Below are 21,805 nucleotides of genomic sequence, written 5' to 3' on the forward strand. Positions count from 1 at the left end.
GTTCCCTGAAGGGACAGATTTCTGCCTTGTCGGTATTACTTCACAAAAAGCTGGCAGCTGTGCCAGATGTTCAAGCCTTTGTTCAGGCTCTGGTTAGAATCAAGCCTGTTTACAAACCTTTGACTCCTCCTTGGAGTCTCAATTTAGTTCTTTCAGTTCTTCAGGGGGTTCCGTTTGAACCCTTACATTCCGTTGATATTAAGTTATTATCTTGGAAAGTTTTGTTTTTAGTTGCGATTTCTTCTGCTAGAAGAGTCTCAGAATTATCTGCTCTGCAGTGTTTTCCTCCTTATCTGGTGTTCCATGCAGATAAGGTGGTTTTACGTACTAAACCTGGTTTTCTTCCAAAAGTTGTTTCTAACAAAAACATTAACCAGGAGATTATCGTACCTTCTCTGTGTCCAAAACCAGTTTCAAAGAAGGAACGTTTGTTGCACAATTTGGATGTTGTTCGCGCTCTAAAATTCTATTTAGATGCTACAAAGGATTTTAGACAAACATCTTCCTTGTTTGTTGTTTATTCAGGTAAAAGGAGAGGTCAAAAAGCAACTTCTACCTCTCTCTCTTTTTGGATTAAAAGCATCATCAGATTGGCTTACGAGACTGCCGGACGGCAGCCTCCCGAAAGAATCACAGCTCATTCCACTAGGGCTGTGGCTTCCACATGGGCCTTCAAGAACGAGGCTTCTGTTGATCAGATATGTAGGGCAGCGACTTGGTCTTCACTGCACACTTTTACCAAATTTTACAAGTTTGATACTTTTGCTTCTTCTGAGGCTATTTTTGGGAGAAAGGTTTTGCAAGCCGTGGTGCCTTCCATTTAGGTGACCTGATTTGCTCCCTCCCTTCATCCGTGTCCTAAAGCTTTGGTATTGGTTCCCACAAGTAAGGATGACGCCGTGGACCGGACACACCTATGTTGGAGAAAACAGAATTTATGTTTACCTGATAAATTTCTTTCTCCAACGGTGTGTCCGGTCCACGGCCCGCCCTGGTTTTTTAATCAGGTCTGATAATTTATTTTCTTTAACTACAGTCACCACGGTACCATATGGTTTCTCCTATGCAAATATTCCTCCTTAACGTCGGTCGAATGACTGGGGTAGGCGGAGCCTAGGAGGGATCATGTGACCAGCTTTGCTGGGCTCTTTGCCATTTCCTGTTGGGGAAGAGAATATCCCACAAGTAAGGATGACGCCGTGGACCGGACACACCGTTGGAGAAAGAAATTTATCAGGTAAACATAAATTCTGTTTTTGAAAAAAAGTGGTTTGGAAATAGCCAAGTGCTACTTGTACTTATTGCCCTATAACTTGCAAAAAAAGCAAAGATCATGTAAACATTGGGTATTTCTAAACTCAGGACAAAATTTAGAAACTATTTACCATGGGTGTTTTTTGGTGGTTGTAGATGTGTAACAGATTTTGGGGGCCAAAGTTAGAAAAAGTGTGTTTTTTTCCATTTTTTCCTCATATTTTATAATTTTTTTTATAGTAAATTATAAGATATGATAAAAATAATGGTATATTTAGAAAGTCCATTTAATGGCGAGAAAAACGGTATATAATGTGTGGGTACAGTAAACGAGTAAGAGGAAAATTACAGCTAAACACAAACACAGCAGAAATGTAAAAATAGCCCTGGTCCTTAAGGGAAAGACATTGAAAAATGGCCTTGGTCCTTAAGGGGTTAAACACCTCATCACTTGGCTTTTCATCAAACTAAGCTATGAGTGAGGTGGGAAGTGGTTTTTATAGGCTTTTGAGGTTTGGGAAACTTTTCCTCCTTCTGGTAGCAATGTATATCCCATACGTAACAGTTTGTGGACTCACCACCACGAAAGAAAGGAATTTATCAGGTAAGATATAGTTGTTTTTTTTTATAGTTTTTTTTTATTTAAAGTGGGACATTCTTTCTGATGTTATTCCTATTCTAGATACAGTTTCAGAAATAGTTTCTGAAATAGTTTCTGCAAGGTTTAAGAAATTTTATGCCCCTAAAGTAGATTGGCCCATTTTCACTCTGGCTAAGCATACTATTATCCCTTTGGAAGATAGTACCTCTTTTAAGGACCCTTTAGATATGAAGTTAGAATTCTTTAATAGAAGGGCTTTTCTGCAGTCAGGATATTTGTTTAGGCCAGCTCTCTTTATTGCTGATGTCACTGCTGTTGCTTCTTACTGGTTAACTATTCTTTCAGAACAGTTTTCTAATGATTCTGGTAGTGAAGATTTTTTAAACCTCTTGGGATTGTTTAAAAGTTGTGATTTTTTTTCCCTTTATTTGTGATGCTCTACTTAACATTATTAAAATTATTGTTAAAAGCATGTCCCTGGTGGTTCTTTCTAGAAGAGCTTTATGGCTTTACACCTGGTCTGACATGGCGTCTAAATCCAGACTTCTTTCTTTTCAGGAAAATTTGTTTAGTTCAGATTTGGATTTAATCATTTCTACTGTTACTGGTGGTAAAGGGGCTTTTATTCCTCAAGCTAAGAAGTCAAAGTGGAAATCTAAAGCTTACAATAATTTTCGTTCTTTTTGTCAGAACAAGGAACAGAAAGCTTATTCCTCCTCTAAGAAACAAAATGCCTCTGGTCCAGTCTGGAGGCCTAGTACGAATTGGAACAGTCCTAAGTGTGCCAAATCCATCCCTACTTCAAAGTCTGCATCCACCCTACTTCAAAGTCTGCATGAAAGTGCGGCCCCTGATCAAACGATTCTGGTAGGGAACAGGTTAAGCTTTTTTTCAGGAAGCTTAGTTTTAGTCTTTCCCAGATCCCTGGGTTCTAAATATAGGCTACAAAAAGAAAATAGAGGCGCTCTCAACTTAGACAGAACAAAAACTTTGGTGCTTGTTCATAATGCCAGTGCCACTCAGGGTGCAGTCTTTTAACTCACTATGCCTTTCACAGAGAAAAAATAACCTGTAGAATATCAGTCTGATCCTGCCCAATGACAGTCCAGCCCCAAAATACCAGGCAATTCTTCTACGAGCAAGAGAAAGCAAACCCCAGACTTATGTTTTAGCCTCTTTAGGCCTTGTCAGTGAGGTGCAGTTTAGTTTCTCTAGGGTGCGTGTGCAAGGAGACCACACCTGGTTTCCCCCTTTTACTCTTAGGGTGTCAAGGTTATTGGATAGGTTTAACAACAAAGCCTTTCAGGGGAAGGTTTTTGTTGTCCAATTTTTCAAAATCCTTTAAAGACATGAGCCTGTTTTCAATTGGCTTTCTATCTGAAAGCTATGGGAGAGTTTTTTCCAGTTCCTTTGCAAGAACAGGGGGTGGGATTTTATTCAAATCTCCATTTTTCCAAAGAAGGAAGGTACATTCAGACCCGTTCTGGATCTTAAATCTCTGAGCAGGTTTGTTTGAATATTTTCCATTTTAAAAGTAGGAATTCTATCTATTCTGCCTTTAGTTCAGCAAGGTTAATTTATGTCCACAAATATATTTAGAGGATACTTATCTTCATGTTCCAATCTACAGGAAATATTTATTTTACAAGATATGACGAGTCCACGGATTTCATCCTTACTTATGGGATATCGCCTCCTGGTCAGCAGGAGGCGGCAGAGAGCTCCACAGCAGAGCTGCATATATAGTTCCTCCCTTCCCTCACACCTCAGTCATTCTCTTTGCCTGTGTTAGTGATAGGAGTGAGGTAAAGTGAGGTGTGAGTTTAGATTCTTCAATCAAGAGTTTATTATTTTTAAATGGGGCCAAAGTGTATTTTTTTTTTATTTTGAGCAGCATCTGGAGTTTATAAACTTATGGTTTTGGGAACTGGTGAGGTTTTACCTGCACTGCGCCTCCCACATTTATGCTGCTCTTCTGTGATGGCTTTAGAAAAGTTTTTCTAAAGCCCTTCTGACTGCACAGGACCTCAGGAGGAAGGTCAGACCCCCTGAGACTTAGTCTAATGCTGTTCCTCAGCATGCAGGTAAGTGCAGTCTGTTTCTGGATTTTTTTGCACTATGAGAACCGACATAGAGCGTTATCCAGACACTCTAGTATGATTTGTAACCTAGAAGCGCTGGGATATGAAAGATATGTGCATTATTCAGACACTCTAGCAAGATGAATTTATCTAGAAGAGCTGAAAAGTGTGTGTTACGGGCGTGTTTTTCCCTTTTATGGTGGACAGGGCTGACGTTGGGAGTTACGGAGCCGTAGGAGTTAAGTTCTCACTTTACTCCGAGGCTTTGGCCTGCATAGACATTTTTTTCTTTTTCCCGGGTTCTGACGCCCACAATGGGCGGGGCATTGTTTTTGGCGCGCTTTAGCGCAGTTGTACCGCTTGTCATTACGGCTGCTTCGTACACTTGTTTATGAGAGAGCTTACACAAGTGATCATATACACGCTGGTTCAGGGACTTTATACTTGGTCAGTGAGGACAGGTAGGAGCCGCAGCAGAGCTGCGGTGTGGTGACTGATAAGTTTTTTTTTGTTTGTTTGCTTTTGTTATGTGGAATAAACGGATCACTCTCTAATAGGGGAATGTGTGAAAAAGATTACTATCTGATATAGTTCACATAGCAATGTTAACATAAACGTTTTTTTATTAAAGACACATTACTTTGAAAAAATATAGGAGTAAAAAACGTTTTCTTTTTTTTTTTATAGTGTTCCTGACTAAGCTTGCATTTTTTCTTTTCAGGTTGTCAAAATGGATGACCTTGAGCAGACTACATGTCTTATGTGTTTAAATGCCATTGTGGAACCCCCAGTTACACTTTGTCCCCCATGTATTGAGAGGGCCTTAGAGTGTAGAGAGAACATTTTCTTTAATAAAGATATGTCTAATGACGGTCCTCAGACTGATGAGACTCGGGGTATGCCGCAACTTTCTCCCAAAACGTCACAGCCTTCAACGCCCACACAAGTAATGCCATGTTCTTCCCAGGCGTCTGCGTCGTTTACTCTGCAGGATATGGCTGCAGTTTATGTCCTCTACTCTTACAGAAGTTTTATCTAAGTTGCCAGTGTTACAGGGCAAACGTAGTAGAAAAGAGACCCAGGTGGGCCATGCGACTTCTGATTCTTTGATGGCAATCTCCGATGTACCGTCCCAGGGCTCTGAGGGGAGGGGGGGTAGGGAGGCTCTGTCTGAAGGGTAGCTGTCTGACTCAGGTAGTGCTTTACCCCAGACAGATTCGAACGTGATGTCCTTCAGATTTAAGCTTGAACACCTTCGCCTGTTACTACGGGAGGTTCTGATGACTCTGGACGACTGACTCTAATGTGGTCCCTCCAGATAAATTGTGTAAGATGGACAAGTATTTAGAGGTTCCATCTTATTCTGACGTTTTTCCAGTTCCTAAGAGAATTTCGGAAATTATTACTAGGGAATGGGAAAGACCGGGTATTCCGTTCTCACCCTCCCCTATTTTTAAGAAAATGTACCCTATACCTTACACCGTTCGGGATTCTTGGCAAACGGTCCCTAAGGTGGAAGAAGCTATTTCTACCCTGGCTAAGCGTACGACTATCCCTATTGAGAACAGTTGTGCTTTTAAAGACCCTATGGATAAAAAGTTGGAGGGTCTTCTAAAGAAGCTGTTTGTTCACCAAGGGTTTGTTTTACAACCGATGGCCTGCATTGTACCAGTCACAACTGCGGCTGCCTTTTGGTTTGACGCCTTAGAGGAGTCTCTTAAGACTGAGACTTCTTTAGAGGAAATAATGGATAGAATTAAGGCCCTTAAGCTGGCCAATTCTTTTGTTACGGATGCCGCCTTTCATATAGCCAAGTTGGCGGCTAAGAATGCAGGATTTGCCATTCTAGCACGCAGAGCCTTATGGTTAAAATCTTGGTCTGTGGATATGTCCTCTAAATCCAAACTTTTGGCTATTCCTTTCAAGGGGAAGACTCTATTCGGGCCTGACTTGAAAGAGATCATTTCTGACATTACGGGAGGTAAGGGTCATCTCCTACCTCAGGATAAAACGTCTAAGCAGAGGGGTGGACAGAGTAATTTTCATTCCCTTCGAAATTAAAAGGGTGTCCCCTCTTCCGCTAAGCAGGAAGGGAACTTTGCACAAACCAAGTCCGTCTGGAGACCCGACCAGACTTGGAACAAGGGTAAACAACCCAAGAAGCCTGCTGCTGCTCCTAAGACAGCATGAAGGGGCGGCCCCTGATCCGGGACCGGATCTAGTAGGGGGCAGACTTTCTCTCTTTGTCCAGGCTTGGATAAGAGATGTTCAGGATCCCTGGACACTGGAAATCGTGTCTCAAGGGTATCAGTTGGAGTTCAAAAATTCCTTCCCAAGGGGAAGGTTTCTTCTTTCATGGTTATCTGTAGACCAGATAAAAAGAGAGGCTTTCTTACGTTGTGTAAAACACCTCTCCACTATGGGAGTAATTTGTCCTGTTCCAAAACAGGGACAAGGATTTTACTCAAACCTTTTCGTGGTTCCCAAAAAAGAGGGGACTTTTCGACCCATTTTACATCTCAAGAGTCTTAACAAGTTCCTCAGAGTCCCATCCTTCAAAATGGAGACGATTCAGACAATTTTTCCATTGATCCAGGAGGGTCAATATGACTACCGTGGACTTAAAGGATGCTTATTTTCATATTCCTATCCACAAAGATCACCAGTTTCTAAGGTTTGCCTTCCTGGACAAACATTTCCAGTTTGTGGCTCTTCCTTTCGGGCTGGCCACGGCACCCAGGATCTTCACGAAGGTTCTAGGATCTCTGCTGGCGGTTCTCAGACCGTGGGGCATTGCAGTGGCGCCTTATCTGGACGATATTCTGATCCAGGCATCTTATCAACTGACAAAGTTTCATACCAACATGGTTCTGTCCTTTTGAAGGACTCACGGGTGGAAGGTAAATCTAGAAAAGAGTTCACTAATTCCACAGACAAGGGTTCCTTTCCTGGGAACTCTAATAGATTCTATAGCCATGAAAATTTTCTTGACGGAAGTCAGAAAATTAAAGATTCTGAACACATGCCGAGCCCTTCAGTCCAATCCTCGGCCATCAGTTGCTCAGTGCATGGATGTAATTGGATTGATTGTGGCGGCAATGGACATCATTCCTTTTGCTCGTTTTCATCTCAGACCGCTACAGCTGTGCATGCTCAAGCAGTGGAATGGAGATTATGCAGATTTGTCTCCTCAGATAGATAGATCTGGATCAGGAGACAAGAGACACTCTTCTATGGTGGTTGTCGTAGGATCATCTGTCCCAAGGGATGTGCTTCCGCAGACCCTCATGGGTGATAGTGACAACGGACACCAGTCTACTAGAATGGGGAGCCATATGGAATTCCCTGAAGGCTCAGGGTGTGTGGACTCGGTCAGAGTCTCTATCCCAATCAATATTCTGGAATTGAGAGCAATATTCAATGCGCTTCAGACCTGGCCTCAGTTGGCTTTGAACAAATTCATCCGATTTCAGTCGAACAACATCACGACTGTGGCTTACATCAATCAGGGAGGAACAAGGAGTTCCTTAGCGAATACAGAAGTGTCCAAGATAATTCGGTGGGCGGAGGCTCACTCTTGTTATCTGTCAGCAATCTACATCCCAGGAGTGGACAACTGAGAGGCGGATTTTTTGAGCAGACAGACGTTTCATCCGAGGGAATGGGAACTCCATTCGGAAGTATTTGCCAGCCTGATTCTCAAATGGGGCAGGCCGGAGCTGGATCTAATGGCATCTCGTCAGAATGCCAAGCTCCCGAGATACGGATCCAGGTCCAGGGATCCTCAGGCCAAACTGATAGATGCCTTGGTAGTTCAGCCTAGCTTATGTGTTTCCGTTTGTCTCCTTCCCCGGGTGATTGCACGGATCAAACCGGAGAGGGCTTCGGTGATTCTAATCGCTTATGCGTGGCCCTGCAGGACTTGGTATGCTAATCTGGTGGACATGTCTTCTCTGCCGCCGTGGAAGCTTCCATTGAGGCAGGACCTTCTCATTCAGGGACCCTTCCATTATCCGAATCTAATTTTTCTGCAGCTGACTGCTTTGGAGATGGAACGCTTGATCTTATCTAAGCGAGGGTTCTCTTATGCGGTAATTGATACCTTAATTCAGGCACGCAAGCCTGTTACTAGAAAAGTTTTCCATAAGATTTGGAGTAAATATCTTTATTGGTGCAAATCCAAGGGCTACTGATGGAGTAGGGTTAGGATTCCCAGGATTTTATCTTTTCTCCAGGAAGGATTGGAGAAAGGGCTATCGGCAAGTTCCTTAAAGGGACCGATTTCTGCTTTGTCTATTTTGTTACACAAGCGTCTGGCAGATGTTCCAGATGTTCAATCTTTTTTGTCATGCCCTGACTAGAATCCGGCCTGTGCTTAGACAAATTGCTCCTCCTTGGAGTTTGAATTTAGTTCTTAATGTTCTTCAAGGGGTTTCGATTGAACCCATGCATTCCATAGATATTAAGTTATTATCTTGGAAAGTTTTATTTTTGGTTGCTATTTCTTTTGCTCGCAGAGTTTCTGAGCTTTCGGCGTTGCAATGTGATTCTCCTTATCTTATTTTCCATTCTGATAAGGTGGTGTTACGTACCAAACTTGGTTTTCTTCCTAAGGTTGTTTCTAACAAAAATATTAATCAGGAAATTGTTGTTCCTTCCTTGTGTCCTAACCCTTCTTCTAAGAAAGAGCGTCTGTTACATAATTTGGATGTAGTATGTGCCTTGAAGTTCTACTTGCAGGCGACTAAGGATTTTCGTCAAACATCTTCATTGTTTTTTGTTTTTGCTGGGAAACGTAGGGGTCAGAAAGCTACTGCTACCTCTCTTTCTTGTTAGCTGAAGAGTATTATTCGTGTTGCATATGAGACTGCTGGACAGCAGCCTCCAGAACGAATTACGGCTCATTCTACTAGGGCTGTGGCTTCCTCATGGGCATTTAAAAATTATGCTTCTGTTGAACAAATTTGCAAGGCTGCAACTTGGTCGTCTCTTCACGCTTTTTCCAAATTTTACACTTTTGCCTCGTACGAGGCTGTTTTTGGGAGAAAGGTTCTTCAAGCAGTGATGCCTTCCGTTTAGGTTCCTGTCTTGTCCCTCCCTTTCTTCTACAAGATACGACGAGTCCACGGATTTCATCCTTACTTGTGGGATATTAACCTCCTGCTAACAGGAAGTGTCAAAGAGCACCACAGCAGAGCTGTATATATAGCTCCTCCCTTCCCTCCACCCCCAGTCATTCTCTTTGCCTGTGTTAGTAATAGGAAGAGGTAAAGTGAGGTGCTAGTTTTAGTTTCTTCAATCAAGAAGTTTTTTATTTTAAATGGTACCAGTGAGTACTATTTTCCTCAGAGATATGGAAGAAGATTTCTGCCCTGAGGCTGAAGATCTTAGCATATGTAACTAAGATCCATGTTGGTTCCCACAGAGCTTCTGAAGGTAGTACAAGAGAAATCTTCAGTGTGGAGAACGGTTTCATGCTACAAGCAGTATTGAGGTATGTTCAGTCCTTTATTTCTGAGGAGACTTGGTATATCAGAACTGGCTGACATTTTTTCCCTGCAAGGGAAGGGGTAAGCAGTAGACCTGTAAACAAAGGGTGTTACTGAAAATCCTGTGATTATTTATTTTATTCACATAATACTGGGCTCAGCATTTATAAAGGGCTTAAAAGCAGCATTTATAAAGGGACACTGGGAGAGGCAGCTTAACGGTTTTTATTTGGAAGTATCAAATAATCAGTATGGCTGTATATTTGTGTTGTGCTTAGGGGACCACATGGCTTTATTGCTAAACCGCTTCCCATGCGGTTGTACAGTCTAATACGAATGTCGTCCATGATGGGCGGGGCCTATTTTCATGCGATCAGACGCGCAGCTTACTCTGACTGAGAAGGTAGCAGGCATTAGCTCCGGTTGGGCCTAAACTGGTGCTCTGTTAACCGGATTGTTGTCGTTATATTTTAAAGGTTAATTTCACCCTTTGCTCTTAGGATGCAATCATTTTTGGCGTTATTTAACGTTTTTAGGCAGTTTGGGAAAAATTGTGCGCTTTTTACTTCTTAAATGCGCAGTACACATTTTTCAAAAAAATGTTTAAATCAATAAAGTGTTTACCGACTATTGTGGTTATTGCTAGTCTGTTCAACATGTCAGAGCAATTAGTATCCTCAATGTCAATGTTTTTAGAAGCCATTGTGTAACCCCCTCTTACGTTGTGTACCTCTTGTACTGAAAGGGCCTTATAATGTAAAAAGTATGCCTAAGGATGATTCTCAGTCTGAAGAGAATCATGATATGCCATGCAATTCTCCAAGTGTCACAACCTTTAACACCCACACAAGTGACGCCAAGTACGTCTAGGGCGTCTAATTCTTTTACTCTGCAGGAGATGGCTGCAGTTATGTCAACATCCCTTACAGAGGTATTATCTAAATTACCAGTGTTACAGGGTAAATGCAGTAGGTCAGGTATTAATGTGAATACTGAATCCTCTGATACTTTATTGGCCATTTCCGACATACCCTCACAGTGCTCTGAGTTGGGGGTCAGGGAATTGCTGTCTGAGGGAGAACTTTCAGATTCAGGAAAGATATTATCTCAGACAGATTCGGACGTCATGTCCTTTAAATTTAAGCCGGAACACCTCCGCCTGTTACTTCGGGAGGTTTTAGCGACTCTGGATGATTGTGATCCTATTGTGATACCACCAGAGAAATTGTGTAAGATGGACAAATATCTAGAGGTGCCTACTTACACTGATTTTCCGGTTCCTAAAAGAATTTCGGAAATTGTAAAAAAAAAAAAAAGGAATGGGATAGACCAGGTATACCGTTCTCTCCTAATTTTAAGAAAATGTTTCCCATATCGGACGCCATTCAGGACTCTTGGCAGTCGGTCCCTAAGGTGGAGGGAGCTATATCTACCCTGGCTAAGCTTACAACTATAAAGAAGAAAAAGTATTGGCGCTAGCAGCTAGGTTAAAGATCTATAGTAAAAAAGGGGAATTCCAAAAATATATGAGCAAACAGTGTTTAATAAGACTAGAGGTATTCTATATACTTATGATATATTATTATATAATGATAATCACTCTGGTCCAATAATAAAAGATATTTAATAGTGTTTAAAATACAGAGAACAGTTAAAAATACCTCTAAACATGTCTAAAATAACATTCTAAGAACAAGTAAATAACAAGTAGATCACATAAAAACTGAGTAGGGAAGGGGTATGCAGGGCAGTTAACCTAACTCTAAGGACGAGCTCAAAAAAGCAGATTACAATAGAGGTACAGTGGCCTGCAGAACAAATCCCTAGTCAAATATCTAAATGCATAAGCAGAAACAGATTGTATCTGTAGCAGACTTAAGTGAACACGTAAATATAGCACTTAAAATATAACAACCCTTAAATATAGCACTTAAAATGTAACAACCCTTAAAATCTGGACGTCCAGTATAAATAATGTGAAAAAGTAAAGAAATGTCCAGTTAGAACAAGCAATCAGAAGTGTGGATCTATTTTGCTTTCGTGACACGTTTGGTATTATATACCACCAATGTAGCAAATGAATCTTAGTCTCTTAAATTAATGCTCTCAAATGTAGTTGATCTTGCTCATAGAGTATTGGATCAAACCTCACACATTTGTGAGTGGTACCTTAATTATAGCTGCTAGAAACGAAAAGGCAGCTGGCTGTTGTTTAGAGCTGGTCGGTCCTCACGGTCTCTGTTCTATTTTGAATCTGTCAGATTACCGCCTTCTCCAAATCACTCCAAGCGGTGTACTCACAGATACAACTGAGCCTGTGCTGGCGTCTGCGATCTGAAGGCTCCTCCTTTCTCCACACGTCAGGTAGCGTGGTGCTGTGTCAGCCATTTTCCGGTGATTATCGCACTCTCTGCTTTCAGTGAAAGCTGGACTGGTGAGTCAGTTCAAAATCAGAGGCTATAAGTTTTAACCTTCTTAGCTTACAGCTGATAGTGAATTTTTGTTCCGTGGAAGGTCAAAGAACTCCTCTTATTTAATCCAATGGAGTGTGCTAAGAGGTGCCTGAAAGGTGGGTGTAGGTGAACAAACTTCAACGCGTTTCTCCCCTTCCTGGGGCTTTTTCAAGAAGTGTTCATCTGTCATCTGGATCCCCTTAATATACACCTCATAGGTGTTTAATTGGTCAAAAGGTCTTGGGGGGGGTAGCTTAATTTATTATAGATCCTTAAGGTGGTATTTGTTCAATGCAGTGTAGGTGTATTACACAGATACTTAACAGATTTAACAGCATTTACTATTTGTACATGAAATCTCATAAACACTTTGGTTTATTTATAGGTCTAATCAGTAATTCTAAAACAATACTATTAGGTTTAAAGACATAGTTCTTTAGGATTCCACAAAATATATAGTAAAATTTTAGTCATACATAAAAGGGCTTATATCCAATTCTAGATCAAGAGACCAGAGACACTCTTCTTTGGTGGTGATCCTCAAGCGGAGGCAGTTAATGCATTGTCACTTCCTTGGAAGTATCATCCTGCCTATATCTTTCCGCCTCTAGTTCTTCTTCCAAGAGTGATTTCCAAGATTCTAAAGGAGTGCTCGTTTGTTCTGCTGGTGGCTCCAGCATGGCCTCACAGGTTTTGGTATGCGGATCTTGTCCGGATGGCCACTTGCCAACCGTGGACTCTTCCGTTAAGACCAGACCTTCTATCGCAAGGTCCTTTTTTCCATCAGGATCTCAAATCCTTAAATTTGAAGGTATGGAGATTGAACGCTTGATTCTCAGTCATAGAGGTTTCTCTGACTCTGTGATTAATACTATGTTACAGGCTCGTAAAACTGTATCTAGGAAGATATATTATCGAGTCTGGAAGATTTACATTTCTTGGTGTTTTTCTCATCATTTTTCTTGGCATTCTTTTAGAATTCCTAGAATTTTACAGTTTCTTCAGGATGGTTTGGATAAAGGTTTGTCTGCAAGTTCCTTGAAAGGACAAATCTCTGCTCTTTCTGTTCTTTTTCACAGAAAGATTGCTAGTCTTCCTGATATTCAAGCTCCTCCGTTTGAACCTATGCATTCGCTGGACATTTAAATTACTTTCTTGGAAAGTTTTGTTTCTTTTGGCCATCTTTTCTGCTAGAAGAGTTTCTGAATTATCTGCTCCTTCTTGTGAGTCTCCTTTTCTGATTTTTCATCAGGATAAGGCGGTGTTGCGAACTTCTTTTAAATTTTTACCTAAGATTGTGAATTCTAACATTAGTAGAGAAATTGTGATTCCTTCATTGTGTCCTAATCCTAAGAATTCTAAGGAAAAGTCGTTGCATTCTTTGGATGTAGTTAGAGCTTTGAAATATTATGTTGAAGCTACTAAGGATTTCCGAAAGACTTCTAGTCTATTTGTTATCTTTTCCGGTTCTAGGATAGGTCAGAAGGCTTCTGCCATTTCTTTGGCATCTTGGTTAAAATCTTTGATTCATCATGCTTATGTCGAGTCGGGTAAAACTCCGCCTCAAAGGATTACAGCTCATTCTACTAGGTCAGTTTCTACTTCCTGGGCGTTTAGGAATGAAGCTTCGGTTGATCAGATTTGCAAAGCAGCCACTTGGTCTTCTTTGCATACTTTTACTAAATTCTACCATTTTGATGTGTTTTCTTCTTCTGAAGCAGTTTTTGGTAGAAAAGTACTTCAGGCAGCTGTTTCAGTTTGATTCTTCTGCTTATAATTTCAGTTTTTTTCATTATAAGATTTAAACTTTGTTTTGGGTGTGGATTTTTTTTTCAGCGGAATTGGCTGTCTTTATTTTATCCCTCCCTCTCTAGTGACTCTTGCGTGGAAGATCCACATCTTGGGTAGTCATTATCCCATACGTCACTAGCTCATGGACTCTTGCTAATTACATGAAAGAAAACATAATTTATGTAAGAACTTACCTGATAAATTCATTTCTTTCATATTAGCAAGAGTCCATGAGGCCCACCCTTTTTTGTGGTGGTTATGATTTTTTTGTATAAAGCACAATTATTCCAATTCCTTATTTTTTATGCTTTCGCACTTTTTTCTTATCACCCCACTTCTTGGCTATACGTTAAACTGATTTGTGGGTGTGGTGAGGGTTGTATTTATAGGCATTTTGAGGTTTGGGAAACTTTGCCCCTCCTGGTAGGAATGTATATCCCATACGTCACTAGCTCATGGACTCTTGCTAATATGAAAGAAATGAATTTATCAGGTAAGTTCTTACATAAATTATGTTTTTTGATGAACAACCTGGGTTGTCCTTGCTGATTGGACAGCACCAATAAACCAGTGCTGTCCATGGTTCTAAACCCAAAATTTCCTCGCTCTTTAGCTTAGATGCCTTCTTTTTTAAATAAAGATAGCAAGAGAATGAAGAAAAAATGATAATAGAAGTAAAATTGAAAGTTGCTTAAAAGTGCATGCTGTCTGAATCATGAAATAAAAAATTTGAGGTCAGTATCCCTTTAAAGGGACAGTATACACTCATTTTCATATAACTGCATGGAATAGACACTACTATAAAGAATAAGATGCACAGATACTGATATAAAAATCTGGTATAAAACTGTTTGTCAGTTTGGCTCTGTTGAAAAGGTAGCTGGAAAGCCCACTGCAAGTGGCAAATAAGACACTTCCCCCCCCCCCCCCTTCTTTTGCATATGAAAAGACTCTTTACACAAACAGGAGCAAGCTGGAGAAGGTAGCTGACGGTATTCACATAAAACTTTGGGGCTTGGTTAGGAGTCTGAAAATCAGGGCAATGTTATTTAAAAATAAGCAAAACTATACATTTATTTTAAAAAAAAAACCTTTATGGGCTATATAAATAGATCATCTACAAAACATTTATGCAAAGAAAAAATGAGTGTATAATGTCCCTTTAAGTATTTGTAGAGCGCCAACAGATTCCACAGCGCTACAGCTCCAAGAATTTTCACAAGTATTCTTGATGCCCTTCTGTCTTGTCTGATGAGATCTCAGGTTATTGCAATGTTTCCTTATCTGAGTGATATCTTGGTTGAAGGGCCTTCTTTTCTTTTAGCATAATCTCATAAAAACAGTGTGGTTAGAAGATTAATTTTCTAAAGTTCTTTGGTGTCTCAGCCAAGTGTTACTTTTCTGGGGTTTCAAATAGACTGTCTCCATGAGTCTTTCTCTAAGAGATCAGAGAAGGGTAAATCTCATGTCAGCACCTTCAGGCTTTTTTTTTTTTTTCCCCCTCCCTCATTTGCCCTTTGTATGGAAGTCTTATGATTGCAGCTTCAGATGCAATTCTATTTGCTTGTTTTCACATGAGACCTCTTTATTTTTACATTCAGAAGTGGTTCAGGGATCATACTCTGTCTCAGAAGCTTTTTCTAGATCACAAAACAAGTCTGTCTCTGACTTAGTGGCAGGATCAACAATTCATTATTCAGGGGTTTATTTTGCTCATCCTACTGTGAACACTGCAGATGCAAGTCTTTTATGTTGTGGAGCTGTTTGGGGGGGTCTCTGAGAGCACAAGGGGTTTGGGCTCCTCGGGAGGCAAGGATATCAATAAATGTCATCAAAATCTATTTTCAGTTCTCTTCAGACTTGGCCTCTGTTGAAACTGAGTCATCTCAGCTTTCAATCAAACAATATCACAGCAGTGGCTTATATCAACCATTAGGGTGGAACTCTGTTCCCTAGCTATGGTGAAAGTGTCTTGAATTCTCTCATGGGCAGAAACCAATTCCTTTAATTTCTGCATATTTCAGAATTAAATAACTGGGAAGCAGACTTTCTCAGTTGCCAGTGTCTGCATCCAGGGGAATGGTCTCTTCACCAAGATGTGTTCAATCAGATTAGGGATATTTGGGGTCTCCCAGAGAGAGATCTGTTGGGTTCTTCTTTATACAACTTCCCAGGTACTTTGCAAGGCCCAAGGACCTTCAGTTTGTAGATGCTCTAACAGCTCCTTGGTCATTTCAGCTTGCTTATTGGTTTGCTCCTCTGGTTCTTCTTCCTAGCGTAATTACCAAGATAAGGCTAGAGAAATTGTTAATCCTGATTGCTCCAGTTTGGGCTCACAGCATTTGGTGTGCACATCTAGTTCAGATGTTCAGTTGCTCTCCTTGGCCTCTTCTGCTTTGGCCTGACCTTCGGTCTCAATGTCTGTTTTTCTATCCCGATATCAAATCTCTAAGCTTGATGGCATGGACATTGAATGGTTAGTTCTAAAGCAAAGAGGTTTCTCAGATTGTTTAACCCTATTTGGGTTGTTTTGGGGTTGTGAATTTCAGTGGAAAAAATGTTTCTTTAATCCAACCCTTTATCATTACTTGTGGACTCCACACAGCTTGGGTATTCGTTCCCAGGAGTAATGGATCGTTGACTCTAACTACATGTATGAAATAAAATTTAATTGCGTACCTGACAAATTAATTTTTATGAATTCCACGAGACCCCACCCTGTTTTTCTGGTGTTGGTTTCTTTCTTTCACACACCTTTTTTATTTCTTTTTTTAATTTTGCCAATTTCTTTTTCCTACTTCATTTTGCTTGGCTTTAAGTTAGATTGAGGTATGTGTGAAGGGTTTTTACATGGCTCTTGGGGTTTGGGAATATTTGCCGCCTCCTAGTGGTAAGGAAGAGTAATTCCCAGTAGTAATTGATCATGGACTCTCACCACCATGAAAAAAATAATTTATCAGGTAAACCATACATTGTTTTCCTCTAAAGTTTTTTTTTTTTTTTTAAATAAGTTATGGTTAAAAATCTGTAAACTTAAAAAACATAAAAAAAAATAAAAAAAAAATCTGTAAACTTTATTTTGTAGGCCCAGATAGAAGAGAGAGCTATTTATGATCGTTGTGGAAGCAAGAACATGTACCTTAACATAGCTGTAAACAGTCTTAAAAAATTAAGGGATCAACGAAATATGACTCCAAATAGTAAGTTTCTGTATATTCACTGACATTATAGTTGTTTGTTTTAAATAAGTTTTCTAATTTAATTGGATTGTATATAATTAACTTATAGTTAAATGCTTAATTTTCTCTTCATTTATCTTGATGTCACAGGACACTAGGTTTTATTTTTTTGGTATAGTTTCTTTTGACATAGCAAATCTTACCTCTACTCAGGACCATTTGCTTTTCCCACAGATTACCTATTATAAAATAGATTACAAGCGGCACGCAAACTATTGCGCTCAGGTTTCTTCTACAAGATACGACGAGTCCACGGATTTCATCTTTACTTCTGGGATATTATCTTCTTAACAGGAAGTGGCAAAGAGCACCACAGCAGAGCTGTATATATAGCTCCTCCCTTCCCTCCACCCCCAGTCATTCTCTTTGCCTGTGTTATACTAGGAAGAGGTAAAGTGAGGTGCTAGTTTTAGTTTCTTCAATCAAGAAGTTTATTTTAAATGGTACCGGTGAGTACTATTTTCCTCAGGGGGATATGGAAGAAGATTTCTGAGCTGAGGTTGATGATCTTAGCAGATGTAACTAAGATCCATGTTGGTTCCCACAAAGCTTCTGAAGGTAATAAAAGAGACATCTTCAGTGTGGAGAATGGTTTCATGCTACAAGCAGCATTGAGGTATGTGCAGCCCTTTATTTCTGAGGAGACTTGGTATATCAGAACTGGCTGACATTTTTTTTCCCTGCAAGGGAAGGGGTAAGCAGTAGACCTGTAAAACAAAGGGTATTACTGAGAAACCTGTGCTTAAAGGGATACTGAACTCAATTTTTTTCTTTTGTGATTCAAATAGAGCATGACATTTTAAGCAACTTTCTAATTTACTCCTATTATCAATTTTTCTTCGTTCTCTTGGTATCTTTATTTTTTTTTAAAAAAGCCATCTAAGCTTTTTTGGGTTCAGACTCTGGAGAGCACTTTTTGATTGGATGAATTTATCCACCAATCAGCAAGGACAACCCAGGTTGTTCACAAAAAATGGGCCGGCATCTAAACTTAGATTTTTGCATTTCAAATAAAGATACCAAGAGAATAAAGAAAATTTGATAATAGTAGTAAATTAGAAAGTTGCTTAAAATTTCATGCTCTATCTGAATCATGAAAGAAAAATTTGGGTTCAGTGTCCCTTTAAGTTATTTTATTGACATATTGGTCCAAGCATTATAATGGGCTTAACAGCATTATAAAGTGTACTTGGGGGCTAAATAAATCCACATGGCTTATACTCTAAACCGTTTCACCATGCGGTTGTTCAGGCCTATAGATCATTGGACATGATGGGCGGGGCTTATTTTCGCACGCTCAGACGCACAATTTACTCTGGCTGAGAAGGCAGCAGGCATTAGCTCCTGTTGAGCCTAGACTGGTGGTCTGTTAACTGGATCGTTGTAGAGTCATTTTGCAGTACCCTGGGGGCAGGTAGGGGCCACGGCAGAGCTGTGGCGAGGTGCAGGGGTTATTTTTGTCAAATCTAGCATATTTGTGACTATAAATACCTTTTTAGAGGTTAATTTCTCCCCTTACTCTTGGGGTGCAATAATTTTTGGAGCCATTGATAAGGTGTAGTTAATTCTAAAGGGTAAATTAACGTTTTGAAGCAGTTTTGGAAAATTTGTGCGCTTTTTAATTCTTAAAGGCGCAGTACATGTTTTTTAAAAAATTGTTTAATTCAATAAATAAAGTGTTTAACGACTATTGTGGTTATTCCCTATCCACAAGGATCATCATCAGTTTCTAAGATTTGCCTTCCTGGACAAACATTATCAGTTCGTTGCTCTTCCCTTCGGGTTGGCCACAGCACCCAAAATCTTCACAAAGGTTCTAGGGTCTCTTCTAGCGGTTCTCAGACCGCGGGGCATAGCAGTGGCGCCTTATCTGGATATTCAGGCGTCAACCTATCATTTGACAAAATCTCACACGGACATATTATTGTCTTTCCTGAGAACTCACGGTTGGAAAGTGAACATAGAAAAGAGTTCACTAGTTCCACGGACAAGGGTTCCCTTCTTGGGGACTCTTATAGACTCGGTAGACATGAAAATATTTCTGAAGGAGGTCAGAAAAACAAAGATTCTAAATACTTGCCAAGCACTTCAGTCTATTCCTCGGCCATCAGTGGCTCAGTGTATGGAGGTCATTGGATTAATGGTAGCGGCAATGGACACTATTCAGTTTGCCCGCTTTCATCTCAGACCACTGCAGCTGTGCATGCTCGGACAGTGGAATGGGGACTAATTTTTCTCCTCAGATAAATCTGGAACAAGAGACCAGAGACTTTCTTCTTTGGTGGTTGTCGACGGATCGTCTGTCCCAGGGGACATGTTTCTGCAGACCCTAGTGGGTGATAGTGACAACGGACTCCAGTCTTCTGGGCTGGTGTGCAGTCTGGAATTCCCTGAAGGCTCAGGGTGTTTGGACTCAGGTGGAGTCTCTACTTCCAATAAATATTCTGGAACTGAGAGCAAAATTCAATGCGCTTCAGGCATGGCCTCAGTTGGCTTCGGGCAAATTTATCAGATTCCAGTCGGACAACATCACGACTGTGGCGTATATCAATCAGCGATGATAGAAGTATCCTAGATAATCCAATGGGCGGGGGAGTGGGAACTCCATCCGGAGGTGTTTGCGTCATTGATTCGCCAGTGGGGCAGATCTGATGGCATCTCGTCAGAACGCCAAGCTTCCACGTTACGGATCCAGGTCGAGGGATCCCCAGGCCGAACTGATAGATGCCCTGGCAGTGCCTTGGTCGTTCAGCCTAGCTTATGTGTTTCCACCGTTTCCTCTCCTTCCACGCGTGATTGCTCGAGCTTCAGTAATCCTGATAGCGCCTGCGTGGCCACGCAGGACTTGGTATGCGGATTTAGTGGACATGTCCTCTCTGCCACCGTGGAAACTTCCTTTGAGACAGGACCTTCTCATTCAAGGTCCTTTCCAACATCCAAATCTAATTTCTCTGCAGCTGACTGCTTGGAGATTGTGCGCTTGATTTTATCTAAGCGAGGATTCTCTGATTCGGTCATAGATACTTTGATACAGGCTCGAAAGCCTGTCACTAGAAAAATCTATCATAAGATATGGCGTAAATATCTTTATTCGTGTGAATCCAAGGGTTACTCATGGAGTAAAGTTAGGATTCCCAGGATTCTGTCTTTTCTCCAAGAAGGATTGGAGAAAGGGTTATCAGCAAGTTCCTTAAAGGGACAAATTTCTGCTTTGTCAATTTTGCTTCACAAACATTTGGCAGATGTGCCAGATGTTCAGTCTTTTTGTCAGTCTCTAACTAGAATTAAGCCTGTATTTAGACCAATTACTCCTCCCTGGAGTTTGGATTTAGTTCTTCGAGTTCTTCAAGGGGTTCTGTTTGAACCCATGCATTCCATAGATATTAAATTGTTATCTTAGCGCTGCGGAATCTGTTGGCGCTCTACAAATAACCGATAATAATAATATCTTGGAAAGTTCTGTTTTTAGTTGCTATTTCTTCTGCTCGATGAGTTTCGGAGCTTTCAGCGTTACAATGTGATTCGCCTTATCTTATATTTCATTCTGATATATATAGAATATTAAACAGGAAATTGTTGTTCCTTCTTGTGTCCTAATTCTTCTAAGAAGAAGCGTCTCTTGCATAACCTGGACGTGGTCCGTGCCTTGAAGTTTTGCTTACAGACGACTAAGGATTTCTGTCATTCATCTTCTTTATTCATTGTTTGTTCTGGAAAGCCTAGGGGTCAGAAAGCTACGGCTACCTCTTTCTTTTTGGCTGAGGAGTATCATCCACCTGGCATATGAGACTGCTGGACAGCAGCCTCCTGAAAGAATTATGTCTCATTCTACTAGGGCTGTGGCTTCCAAATGGGTTTTTAAAAACAATGCTTCTGTTGAACAGATTTGTAAGACTGCGACTTGGTCGTCCCTTCATACTTTTTTACAAATTTTACAAATTTGATACTTTTGCTTCTTCTGAGGCTGTTTTTGGGAGGAAAGTTCTTCAAGCAGTGGTGCCTTCCGTTTAGGTCTCTGTCTTGTCCCTCCCTTTCATCCGTGTCCTTTTAGCTTTGGTATTGTATCCCACAAGTAAGGATGAAATCCTTGGACTCGTCGTATCTTGTAGAAGAAAAGGAAATTTATGTTTACCTGATAAATTGATTTCTTCTATGATATGACGAGTCCACGGCCCTCCCTGTCATTTTTTTTTTTTTGAGTTTTGAAAAAGTTTTATTGAAATAACTTCAAACATTTACAAGCAGAGAATAAAACACTTACAACATAAGTCTGTTGGCAATCATCGAAATCCCTGTGTTGTGGGTTAAACAAAATAATACATACAATAAGAAATGGACTAGAAAGGCCATCAAACAACAATTATCAATATTGGTTACATAGAGAATTGTCAATATGAATTTCGCAAGTGTTTAGCAGGTCATAAAGAAAAAGAAGCATAGACAAACGAAGGAAAGGAAGAGGAAAGAAAAAGAAGAGAAGAGGTCAAATACACGTGTTCCTGAGTGAAGTGAAATAAAGTTCGCTGAGGGATATTAAAATTACAGTATGGGCTTACCCCTGTCAAGGGTGTTAGGTTATCTTGCGTCGTCCTGGTAATTAGCTGCGGGGTCTGGATTCCCATAGGAAGAGAATCTCGCAATAGAAATCCAATTGGTTAATGGAAAAGTAATGAAACCTCTCTAGTCGTATATTTAGCGAAAGCTGAGCAAGCCACTCGTCAGTCGTATTCAATGCTTAGCACTATTCAATGCAATGTGTAGAAGCCCAGTGTGGGCCTTAGATTGCATTTTGGGAATATCATGGAAGAGTAAAATTACTGGATCTAGAGGAATGTCACGTCCTAGGAGTTTGCGAATTTCCTTAGTTATGGAGCACCAAAATGGCTGAATACTAGGA

The 21,805-nt window shown here is 40.5% G+C and overlaps 1 protein-coding gene across 1 annotated transcript in view; it reads left to right on the forward strand.

The window, feature by feature from the left end:
- LOC128647210 (RNA exonuclease 1 homolog) overlaps positions 1-21,805 on the forward strand; it is a 681,669-nt gene that overhangs the window by 247,150 nt on the left and 412,714 nt on the right. The window contains exons 10-11 of the mRNA XM_053699994.1: positions 16,755-16,873; positions 21,670-21,676. Coding sequence (XP_053555969.1) covers positions 16,755-16,873; positions 21,670-21,676 — 126 coding nt within the window. The remainder of the gene's footprint in view (positions 1-16,754; positions 16,874-21,669; positions 21,677-21,805) is intronic.

This window comes from Bombina bombina, chromosome 2 (genome assembly GCF_027579735.1).
Source record: "Bombina bombina isolate aBomBom1 chromosome 2, aBomBom1.pri, whole genome shotgun sequence".
Classification (NCBI taxonomy): domain Eukaryota; kingdom Metazoa; phylum Chordata; class Amphibia; order Anura; family Bombinatoridae; genus Bombina; species Bombina bombina.